General features: G+C 56.2%; 1 protein-coding gene across 3 annotated transcripts; it reads left to right on the forward strand.

Moving 5' to 3' along the window:
• The first annotated feature begins 25 nt into the window (after positions 1-25).
• Positions 26-11,735, forward strand: CACFD1 (calcium channel flower domain containing 1). 3 transcript variants are annotated; one of them, XM_019728952.2, is made up of 6 exons: positions 28-242; positions 3,786-3,858; positions 5,286-5,411; positions 8,783-8,890; positions 9,443-9,538; positions 9,891-11,735. In XM_019728952.2, the coding sequence occupies exons 1-5, from the start codon at positions 122-124 to the stop codon at positions 9,531-9,533; spliced, it is 519 nt and encodes a 172-aa protein (XP_019584511.2). In that variant the 5' UTR covers positions 28-121; the 3' UTR covers positions 9,534-9,538; positions 9,891-11,735. The 3 variants fall into 3 exon arrangements, with proteins under 3 accessions (XP_019584513.2, XP_019584511.2, XP_019584510.2); XM_019728951.2 differs by having other exon boundaries at positions 9,443-11,735; XM_019728954.2 differs by lacking the exon at positions 5,286-5,411 and having other exon boundaries at positions 26-242; positions 9,443-11,735.
• The last annotated feature ends 143 nt before the right edge of the window (positions 11,736-11,878 follow it).

An 11,878-nucleotide genomic window follows, 5' to 3' on the forward strand; every position in this document is an offset into this window, starting at 1 on the left:
CCACGGCCCCGCCCCCTATGCTAATGAGCTCCCGCCTCTCCCACAAGGCAGCGCGCCGGCCGTCGCGGCCGGCTCGGGAGTCCTTTGTGAGGCCGGTGGGCTGCGCCAGACAAGCAGCACCATGAGCAGCTCGGGCGGCACGGCGGCGGCGTCCGCTAGCTCCGCGCCGCCCGCGCAGGAGGAGGGCATGACGTGGTGGTACCGCTGGCTGTGTCGCCTGTCGGGGGTGCTGGGGGCCTTCTGTGAGTACCCGGCCCGGGAGAGGGGCCCGCCTTGCCGCCCGCCGCGCATGCGCGCCCGGCCCCGCCCCCCCGCGCGCCCCCGCCCCTCCCGCGCGCCCCCGCGGAGAGGGGCCGCGGTCGGGCCGGGGTTTGCGGAGCACCCGCCGGGGAGGAGGAGTGGCGGGGCAGCGGGAGTGAGCGCCCTTGCGGTTGCTATGGTTACCGGCCGTCGGCCTGGGCTCCTGAGTTTCCAGGCTGGGCTGGCGGCCCTGGAGACTTTCCAGGAGGGAACGTGAGCTGGACTCGTCGCGGCTCAGGCACTGCCCCTCCGCGCCCCTCGGAGCGTGAGGACAGTGCGGCACCCACGCCCGGGCTTCCTGGGACGGTCCTGGGGCTGCTTGCAAAGCGCTGGCTCAGCCCGGCCGGGAGGCAGCCCCACCTGTTGACTTGGGCGTGGGTGGGGGCTGCTGCGCTCTCACCTTCGGGCGAAGGTTGTTTATAAGTGGGGTGGATGCAGGTCTGGCCAGGTTTCCTGAGGGCCAGGTGGTGTCAGGGGACAGGTGGTTCCCAGGAGAGGACCGGGTAGTGAACTGAGGGAGGCGGCCACTCCGCTGGGTCCTCACTGTCCACTTGGAGGTCAGTGCGTTTCCTTTGCTATCAGTTCTGCCTCGGCCATTTTTCATTTCCTTTCCTTCTACCCCTCAACCCCGTACTGAACATGCATCTTGACCTCAGGTTTCCAGGGAAGTCAGGCTATTTCAGCACAAGCCCCTTCCTCGCTCCCAAGAACATAAATAGGAAGACAGATCTGCTACAGAAGTAAAATGAAGATCACACGGCACGTCTCCATAAACGCAACTATGAGTCTGTTTGAATGATCCACTGTCTTCCTGCTGCCCTCAGCACTGAATGATGAGAGAGGGAGGGGGCACAGCCCGAGGTCTTAGACAGGGAACTTCCAGGAAGTCCCGCAGGACTTGAACAGTGCCTACGGGGCCCAGAGGCCTGGCTGGGGCCAGGCAGGGCAGACCCTGACCAGATCTGCCAGAAGGAACACGTTTTTGGGGTCTCCTTCCGGTCCCACAGTCCTCCCAGGTGGGTGGAGGTAGGAAGTTCAGGAGTGCAGAGGTAGGACTGTGCTACTGTGTCAGGGCATGCCCTTATCCAGAGGTGACAGTGGGACGGCCCTTCGCCAAATCACGAAAGCCCCTGTCACTGCTGTTGAGAGCAGGCATGCTTTTGACTGTAGGAGAGCCTGGGGGGCTTGAGGTCAGGTTTAGATCCGATCCTCTCAAGTTTGGTTCGCTGCTTCCCTGGCAGATCAGACCGCTGGGTGCTGTGGGGCGTAAGTGACAGGGGTCAGTGGGGGAGAAGGGAAAGGTCCCGACTGGCCTGTGGGCCCTCACCCTCCCTCCATCTCGGAGTTAGATGGAATGGGTTCACCAGGCATCCCATCCAATTCTGTGCGTCTCAGAGTGGGGTACCTGGGCCACCCCGGGAGTTCTTGGTGTTGGGGCTACCATGAAGCTTCAGGAGAAACCTGTGGCATCGCCCTGAAATGTCCGTCTCACCTGCAGGTGTGGTGGGGGGAGGTGATTGTTATATGGACACCAGATACAATTGACTTTTGAACAACATGGGTTTGAACTGCACGGGTCCACTTATATGCAGATGTTTTTCAATAAATGTACCGTTGGCCCTTTTGTATCCCTGGGTTTTGCATCTGCGGATTCAACCAACCATGGATTGAAAACAGTATTTTTGATTCATGGTTGAAAATCCACGCAAGTGAGTGCCAACTGTGTGCATTTGTTCAATGCCATTTCTGTTCTATAAAGGACTTGAGCATGTGTGATTCTGGTACCCACCGGGTCCTGGAAACAATCCCACGCGGATACGGAAGGACCACTGTAAAGTTTTTGGGGAGTCGAAAGTTATACTTGGATTTTTGATTGCATGGGGGTCGGCTTGCTGTAAGCCCTGCACTGTTTGAGGGTCAACTGTAGTACATCGCAGGTGGAATGCAAATCACGCAGGTGTTTCAGAGATGAAACCAGAGTTCACATAAGGGTTGTGCTTCTGGTAGGGGGTGAGGTCGCTCTCTGCAGTGGGGGACCTCAGAAAAGCCATTAGTCTGGGCGCTGACAACCCTCTGGAGGCAGTCGCTCGGGAAGAGGGGATTGCACAGGACACCGCGCTCACTTAGCTTGAGTGTCGGAGACTCTAAGTGGACATACTCCAGCCTTGATTGTTAAGGGACTGCTGGCTGCGTTGCCACCTGGTCCTCCCCCAAGGTTGGCTGTTGGTAGGACAGTGCGGGTAGGGTCAGAGCTGGAGGCGAAATGCTGACGGCAGTAGGAAGTGTGGCTGCAGGCAGGTGACAGGCACAGCTTACAGGCAGAAGCAGTATTGTCTCGTGGGCACTTAGTGTCTGTGGCCCTGGGGAACCTTAATGCCTGAATGTGTCTGTGACATGCCCAGGACAAGTACAACCTTTTTAGTGGCAGAAGGACGTCTGTCGTAGGAGACCTTGGGTGGCACACGAGGGCGTCCCGTTGCACTTTGGGCTCACTTCACCTGGGTCCCTCCCCCGTCGGCTGTGTGCATAGGGTTACACGGGAAAATAGCAGGAGACTTCCAGGCCATGTCAGGGATCAGATACACTGGACTGCTGCAAGTTTAATGAGCTGGTGGCTACCTGCTGCCCCAGCGGGCCCTGCTTCCTGCCCTGCCCCCAGCTGTGGCTGGGCTTGCTCCCTGGACCGGCATTCTTGGTGAATCTGGGCTGTGGGTAGAGGAGGGAGGCTAGTGTGGCAGACTCTGCCCGTCTGGTGCAGTTGGGAGGGGCGGGCAGCCACTTTCAGGGGTAGAAGAGAATGTACCCCTCCCCGTCGTGGCCCCTGGGTAGTTCAGAGGTGGGTGGGCTGGGCTGTGGGCATGCCTGAGTGCAGGAGAGAAAACAGCTCTAAAAGGTGAAGAGATGTTACCCAACCAAGGTGGCTCAGCTGCTGTGTGAGTCACAGCTGGAACTGTGATCCAGGTCTACCTGGTCCTAACTTCTGGAGAGAGGCATTCCTTGTCCCAACCCAAACCCAAGCCACGTTTCCAAGTTAGAGGACTTCTTACGTGGCCACCAGCCCTGGGAAAGGGTCGCCTGCCCTGGCCGGAGCCCTTGAGAGACATGTCTCTTTCTTTGGAACCACCTTGCAAGGTGGGTGTTGGCACAATTAGGATTCTGAAGGTGGGCTCCTCCAAGCCCCAGAACAGAGAGGGTGAGATGCCCTCGCAGCCTCACCGAGCTCTGAGAGCCAGCCAGCTCAGAGCCAGCTGCAGCCTGGCATGGGGGCCTGGGGCAAGCGGCCTCACCTGTGACGTGGAGCAGTTATGTGGGTCTCACTTGTCTCAGATGGCAGAGGGGAGACTTCTAGGTGCTGTGAGAAGAACCAAGCACTGGGTGTCGGAAGGGCTTCTTGTGATTTCACAAACCATCTCCCCAGGTGGCCTTCCCAGCAGGCTCTGTGCCGTCCTCTCTGCTAATTCCTGCCCGTGTCTCTTGCTTTCAAGCTTGCGCCATCTCTGGCCTCTTCAACTGCGTCAGCATCCATCCTCTGAACATCGCGGCTGGCGTGTGGATGATGTGAGTAGCTCCATGCCTGTCCTGCCTGGTGGCCTTTGGGGCATGTGGATTTCTGGCCGCTGTGCAGACCTTCACCTGCTTATAACTACCCTGTTCTGTTCGGCCTCCCTAATCCTCATTAGGGCCAGGGCTGGGGGACGCCCACCCCGCCTTTGCTGGTGTAGGGCTGAGGTCACTCATTTCCTGAGGGTCTACTGAGTCAGACTCTGCAGACACCAAGTCCACCCCCAGCGGCCTCGCCTCTGGGAGCTCCCAAGGCCACCTGGACCAGCCAAGGACTGAGTTGGAAGGGTGGTTTCTGACGGGGTTGGGGTCAGGAGGTCCAGCTCGGAGGAGGGTGTGCAGTGCCGGCCCCAGACAGGGCAGGTTAGAGTTGGCACAGGATCAGACGGTTAGAATGCCCCAGGTGAGTTCCCTGCCCCCTCCTGCCAGGGTAGCTGGATCCTGTTGGAAGGGAAGGGAGCGGTGAGAACCGGCCAGTGCGGCTGTGGCTGCACCTGACCCCCCAGGCATGTGAGAAGTGGCTGTGCACCAAGCATGGTCCGGGCCTACGGGGGGCTTGAGCTGGGAGCGCAGAGATGGACTCGTGGTCTGACCCTCAGAGGGCTCAGGCCAGTAGCGAGGCCTGGGCACTTCCGGGGGTGGAGACCTGTGCTGCCAGAGGCAGTAGGGACGGGACTGATGGCGAGAGGCACTGGACTCTTAGATGAGAAAGGGTTGGCAATGCACTGCGGAGGGTCAGGTTGGGAGGCCTGGCCCATGTGGGAGAGGCTCAGGGTTGGGGGCCGTGTTAGTGGTGCAGAGTTCCTGCTCTGGGGAGTGTGGTGGGCTATTGGGGTGCCCTGAGCCTGCATTTCTGTCAAATGAGGGTAACGAGGGAATGTTTCCCCAGGCCTGAGGGCGATGGAAGGGCCAGTGTCTGTGAGCCAGCCACAGACGACACAAGAACGAGCAGACATCCTCAGTACCCCATGGCTTAGCTGTTCCGAGCCTGGACATGGGGGGCTGCACAAAAGGGCTTGCGGAGTTCCCTCCCCCAAGTGTGGGCTTCCCGAGGCTGGGGCTATGTTAGTGCACAGACTGACCTGCGCCCAGCTTTCCTGGGGGATGCGTCGCTGCTGGGGACAACTTTCCCAGCTGACGGCGATGCTGTGACAGCCCTGCTGTCCCGCACAGAGGAACTTGCTGTGTGCTGACAGCAGTGCTGTGACACAGGGGTTTCTCTTCTCCTTCAGAGACCAGCAGGATGAGGGGAAAACCCCGATTCTCCCCTCAGGAGTGCCAGTTCCGTTAGGGAGCCGTGCAGGGGGGCAGCGGGGAGTGGTGACATGTCCCGCAGAGGCTCCGAGAGGGAGAGCCGGGAGGCGTGGAGGGGCGTGGGTGGCGTCGCCCCACTTGTCAGCGGCACTGTCCTCTCCCCTGCCCAGCACGAACGCCTTCATCCTGTTGCTCTGCGAGGCGCCCTTCTGCTGCCAGTTCATTGAGTTTGCGAACACGGTGGCGGCGAAGGTGGACAGGCTGCGCTCCTGGCAGAAGGCTGTCTTCTACTGCGGGTGAGGGCTGCGGGCAGGGCCGGGACGGGGGACGTGTGACCTCGGGGGCCCAGACTCGGTTCCCAAGCCCAGCATGCTAGGTGACCTGAAGGGCAGGGGACGCGCTGGCCGGGGTGATTGATGGAGGTGTCGCCTGGGACTCTTTGGTGCTGTGCCAGCGGATGGGCCCCACAGCTCAGTCGTGTGCGGTTCAGACGTGGGGCACACGCGCCTTGCAGTGGGGAGCAACGCGACGCGCCTGGGCTCCTGGCCCAGCCGTCGGGAGTTGTTGAACACGTTCTGGTACGTTCGTGGGACGAGTGTCTGCACAGCCTTTCCAGAGTGTGGTCAATCTAGGCTTCCTGACAGGAAGGAAGAGCAAGCTGCAGAACAGAAAGGATCACCTTTCAAGTACGCCTTTCTCTTATATTCCTGTTTCTAACAACATATTCAATATGAGTCATGAGATTGAACTAATTCCAGGATGTGTTTCATACACAGAAGCTTCTAGAACAGTGCCTGGTGCCGCGGAGGCCCTCAGCAGCTTCTGGCAGCAGCAGCAATAGTTGCTATTATGCATATTATCTTCAGAAGTAAACATGGGGGGGTCTTATTTCAAAGGTTTCTCCCCTTCCTGGGGGCCCAGCCGTTTGGACAGAACACAAGACGTGTGTCCTGTCCTACAGCCCTTTCCCCCGAATCTAAACCACAGGGTCACACACGCACTGTCCTGTCCTTTCCTGTGATCTTTACGTTTTTAAATACTAACTGCAGCACCTATTCATTACAAATAATTTGGGAAATAGAAAACTGTTACCCAAAGCACCATTACTTGTTAACATTTGATATGTGTCCTTTCACTGTGTCTTCAGGCATTAAAAAAAAATCTGTTTCCGACATGGTTCTAGCCATTATAAGTAAATTTGTATGCTGCTTTTTTTTCCATAGAATATCATGATATAGACATTTTCAGTATTACCACCAAGACTGCGTAAGATTGCTTCTAATGATAAGAATATTATTTAACTGGATATAGGATGCTTTTCTGAATTTGTACATGGTGGTCTCAGGCAAGCTGTGATGAGCATCTGTGTGCTAAAACTTTCTGTTTATGATGATGTCCTTAGGATATACCGTATTTTACCATGTATAATGCGCACTCACGGTTTTGACCCAAATTTTCAGGGGAAAAAAAAATCTTTCATTTTAATTTTTTAATTCAAATTTTTATCCATTTACATTTAGGTACCTGTTTTTTGTATTATAAAGGAATTTTAGCATCTATTTTTTAATATGGCACAAGAAATTTTTTGTAACAAATAATTACAAGACATAAGGACATATACAAGATGCAAGACATTTTATGTACCGGTAACAAATTTACGGTATTTAGGCATCATAGCAGGCCAAGAACTCTGTGTTGTTGCAAGTTCGTCGTAAGTTCAACAAAACTATCGTATTCCAGGATATTGTTTTGCATACAGATATCTTTATTGATTTCTAGAGTTATACTTTTAATTCATAAGCATAAATAAAAGAATTTAAAATCATTTAGATAGATATGGAATTAGTACTGCCCATGGATAATGCACATCCTTATTTTTGCCTCACAAGTTTGAGCAAAAAAGAACACATAATACACAGCAAAATACGGTATGTCTAGGTGTGGAATTATTAGGTCCAAGATTACGATCATTTAAAAGATTTCAATGCTTCACTAAATTACTTTCCCAGGAGGTTATCTGATTTCTTCCCATCCTCCCTTCCAGTGCTGTGTACCATTTCACATTTGTATCTGTTACCTAAGAGGTGAAATATTTTCCCATGTTTTCTACTGATTGCATTTTCTTTTTTGAAAATGGTCTAGTTTCCTTTTTATCTGTTGGCATCTTAATGTTTCACTCAGTAAGTTCTGTGTGTTACTGTATTAAAGATTTCTTAATCCTTTGTTACGTTTCCTGGAAGTATTTTTCCAGCCTGTTGTTTGCCTTTCTGTTGTAACAGATTTTTTTTCACCCCCTGTGGTCTTTCTTTTCCTTTGTAATTTCTATTATTCTTTCATCACTTAGAAATTTTATAACTACAGTTGGTCCTTGAACAACATGGGGGTTAAGGGCACTGACCCCCATGCAGTCAAAAGCCTGTGTATAACTTTTGACTCCCGGAAAACTTTACTACTGGCCTACTCGGTGACCGGAAGAAAGCCTTACTGGTGACCTAAACAGTCAATTAATACATATTTTGTACGTTACATGTATTATATACTGTATTCTTACAAAAAAGTAAGCCAGAGAAAAAAAACTTATTAGAAACCATAAGGAAGAAAATGAAATGTAAATACATTTATAGTGCTGTACGTATTTCTTGAAATGTAAGTAGACCTGCGCAGTTCAAACCTGTGTTGTTCAAGGGTCAACTGTACAGTAAAACCTCATGATCACATGCCCAGCCAGAATGGAAATTCTGGTACCATTCTCCCCCCACCATCCAGCAGTCGGCTGGCTGCAGGCTACTGCCTTATCTTCTCTGTACAGGGCGGGGTGTGTGGCAGGGAAAGGCCAGTGGGGACGTAAGTCGGGCGTATGGGCGGCCGCATCGAGGAAGTGGCAGGACAGAGTGCTGGTCCTCAAGTCACCGGTATTTTCCAGCGTTTTCCTGGCCTAGTTAACTTCAATCGCTGCCACCGGCCTGGAAATCCCAGGATCAAGGGTCAGCCTGCCGTCACTTAAGCCAGAGCGCACACCTGCCGCCAGGTGGCGCCATGCTGTAGTTGGGGACGCGCAGAGCCAGTTAGCTAGCTGCGCCTGCCAGGAACCGTGCCGCAAGACCCAGTGTCCAATGCAGTTTCATCTTTGGGATCTTTCTTGTTGAGATTTGGCTGGTTTTCTGTGCTAATAAGAGCTAACATTTATATCGTGCTTTTGCTGTTCTAGGCTTTGTGTTGAGCAGTTCACAAGCCTTTCCTTGTTCAATCTTAAAACCTCAGGTTTGATGCCCATTCCGCCTCAGAGAAGTGAACTAACTTGCCCACAGTCACCCAGCTCGTAAGGGCCTGAACCGACACTAGATTTTCTGGTCTGCCTGATTAATGAACAGTGAGGAGGTCGGACCGTTTCAGTGCTGTTTAATCCTTTTTGGATCACAGACCTTTAAAAAAATCTGATGAAAACTTGGGGTCCTCTCCCCAGAAAAATGCACAGAATTTGGCAGACAAGTTCATGGGTATTTGAGGAGTTCCTGAAGCCTGGCTGTGAATCTGTCCCAGCTGATTTCTGGGGATCCTTCCTGTACCTGGCAGTCTGGGAAGGGGGCTGGGCTGAGTCTGGGAAGCCTGGAAGTGGCATGGTGGCCACAGGGTGGGCGTGCCCCCTTGACCTCTGCTTCTCCCCCAGGATGGCCGTTGTTCCCATCATCATCAGCCTGACCCTGACCACACTGCTGGGCAACGCCATTGCCTTTGCCACTGGAGTGCTGTACGGACTCTCTGCTCTGGGCAAAAAGTGCGTCTGCCGGGCCCAGCCCCGGGGAGGGGTCTTTACTTCCTGCCTCCTGAGTCTCAGTGAGGAAGGTCTGAGAGTGGCCCCTGTTATCCAGTTGTGGAAACTGAGGCACAGAGTTTTTCAGTGACTCCTCAGTTTCTTTAAGGTGTTCAGCTCTAGGGAATGAGAGCAGGAGAATTCATGAACCTTCCTGGTGGCCCAGTCGTGCCTTGCCACAGCCCAGGGTGGGGGTGGCAGACATGGCTCGTGAGAGCCTCTCCCCACCTGGTGCCCACACCTGACATTGCAGTCACTTGCTACCGTCTCTCTCAGAGCCCGGACTAAGGCTCTGACTCCTTCTCAACCCAGCATCCCAGGCAGACTGTGCCACTCTTACAGGTGACAAGACATGTCTTTGCCATCGTAACAATAGGGTCTGTGTGGAAACCAGAAGGCCCAGGAGGCCCTCCCTGCAGGTCATGCTTGGGTCACTGGCCAGGAACCAGGGAGCGGCTGGGAGGGCTGTGTGCCTGGGTCTGTTCCTGGTGTGACGCTGACTTGCTCTCTCTGCAGAGGCGATGCAATCTCCTACGCCAGGATCCAGCAGCAAAAGCAGCAGGCAGATGAGGAGAAGCTGGCAGAGACCCTGGAGGGGGAGCTGTGATGCAGGTCCGGGTGACGCCCCCCATACCCTCGCCCCTCTGGTTCTGCGTGAGCGTGGCTAGCAGGGATGGGGCCGGAGGCATTGACCCTGAGGGACAGCCTGGGACAGGAGCCTGTGCCGGGCTCCCATCAGCTTCTCCCCACCTAGCCCCATACCTGAAGTCCTCCTGTCTGCCCCTCTCTCCGGATTGGCACCTCCTGGCCTGAGCGGGTGCTGAGGTGCTGGGGCGAGGGCTCTGAAGGCCTTGGCATCAGCAATTACATGGGCAGGACGAGCCTCGGGGGTGACCCGGGCCGCGGGACTTGAGGTGGATTGGAGCCGGCAGCAGCGCTGCTCACAGCTCACCTGGCCCCACAGCTGCCTGGCTTGGCCATAAACAGGCCTCGGGGTGGATTTCCAGACTTGCACAGCTGGCAGAACTGTCGGGGACTCGCTGAAAGCCTGGGGGGAGCTTCCCCTGAAGACATCGGTCCTGTCTCCAGGTGGGACATCGGCTCTTCAGGCAGGAGAGCCTCCTGTAGGCTGAGCCACCTGGGCCTGCCTCTGTCCTCCTGTCATCAGGGCAGTATCCTGAGGGCTGTCTGCTGCTACCCATGGCCCCCCCAGCTACTCTGTCCTCCGTGGGAGCCCACAGTGCTCCCAAGATACTCCTTGAGTACCGGGAACAGCAGCCTTGGCAGCAGTCAGACAGCTGAGTGGGGACTGCTCCCTCCACCAGTTCCCTGGCGCCTGGGACACTCCATTTCAGAACACTTCCCACAGGCCTGGCCTGGGCGCCCGGGTCCTTCACATTCCCCCCTCCGCACAGGCCCTGGTGCTACGGAAGTGGGGAGAGCAGGCTCTCCCCTGCCAGTGGGGCCACCGCCCACCTCTGTGGTCCTGCCCCCTCAGCAGTGGCCCCGAGCCGTGTTAGTGGGGGCTGAGCTTGACCACGTCAGTGTTCCCGCAGGCCTGCCCCCAGCCCTGCCCTCAGGGAGCTTCCTGCCTTTTAAGAGCTGGGAACGGACTGCCCAGTGTGTCAGGCCATCAGCAAGGCCTGAGGGGATGGGGCATGGAGTGTGGCGAGCTGGTGCCCTCCTGGGAGCATGCCTCCTGGGACATGTGCCCTTATTGCCCCCAAGGCTCCCTCCATGCCTGTCCCTTGCTTCTGCCCCGTGGCCTCAGCCCACTGGCTGCTCTGAGTGTCATTGGGCATGTCTGATGGGGCCTGGTGAGCCTGGCGGCACTGGGCTGGTGTGGTAAAAGCTCCATCTGGGCCCAGCTCCCGCTCTTCCTCCGCCCAGGCCCTCCGGCTGGGCCTGTTCCCAGCTCCCAGAGCTCAGGGTCCTGTCTTGCTATGTTGAAGCCAGTCCCAGGGCTGTGCCTGGGTCTTGGCTCCCCAGAGGGACCTTTCATCCCCATTTGAGGCTGGGAGTGGCAGGTACTGACCAGGGACACGTCTGTGGGCTTCCCGTCTGCAGCGTCCCCCCAGCAGCCCTCCGGGGATCCTGACCAGGCTGAGCCCCAGGGTGGCAGGGACATCACACTGTGGCTGGCATGGTGGGACACGTGCCTTCAGGGGTCCTGTGGAGCCACCTTCCTCAGGCCATGCTGGGTTCAAAGGGCTGTGGGCTCCAGGCCTCCCCAAGCCGGTGGGGTGTGTGCGTGTGCGTGCCTGTCTTCTCCCATGTGTGCCGTGAATAAAGACCTGTCTACCTCCCAGGAGGACTGAGGGCTCTACCACCCCCCTGACCGGTTCTTACCCAGGAAGGGAGACTGCCCGGCCCTCTGGCCCTTGCCACAGGGCATCACTGATGGGGGTGCCCTTGCTGCAGGAGGAGGGGTTGGCTGTGTGTATCAAGGAAGGTTGCAGCTCTCCCAGTGAGGAGACTGGGTGGGTGCTGGGCGGGCTGTAGAGGTGGACACAGAGGTGGGAGGGCCCTCCGACCCCTGTCACAGGCCAGAGTGGGCAGGTCACTTGCCCCAGGTTCCCCGTGAATCTAGCAGCAGTGGTCCTGGAGCCGGTGACCCTGACTCCGGTGGGCGTCCCACCTTGAAAGGAACATGTGTCTAGGTGCCTGAGGAGGTCAGGCCAGCCAGGCCCCCAGGGCCACTCCTGCCTCCGTGTGTCTGGACTCTGTCTTCTCGGCGTCCTCGTTTACTCTCGGTGTTTAGCTTCAACTGTGAGCAATAATGCCTGGTGGCAGTTTGTATGCTCGCCCACACGCGCTGCCTGGGACCTCCTCTCTGGTACCCTAAATAAGTGGAGGGGACGCCCCCACCCCACTGAGCAGGGGTGTGAGGGCCAGCGCTGCTAGCTCTGCTCACAGACTTGCCTGAGGCCCCACAGCTGGGAGGAGCGGGAG

This window comes from Rhinolophus sinicus, linkage group LG04, assembly GCF_036562045.2.
Source record: "Rhinolophus sinicus isolate RSC01 linkage group LG04, ASM3656204v1, whole genome shotgun sequence".
NCBI lineage: Eukaryota > Metazoa > Chordata > Mammalia > Chiroptera > Rhinolophidae > Rhinolophus > Rhinolophus sinicus.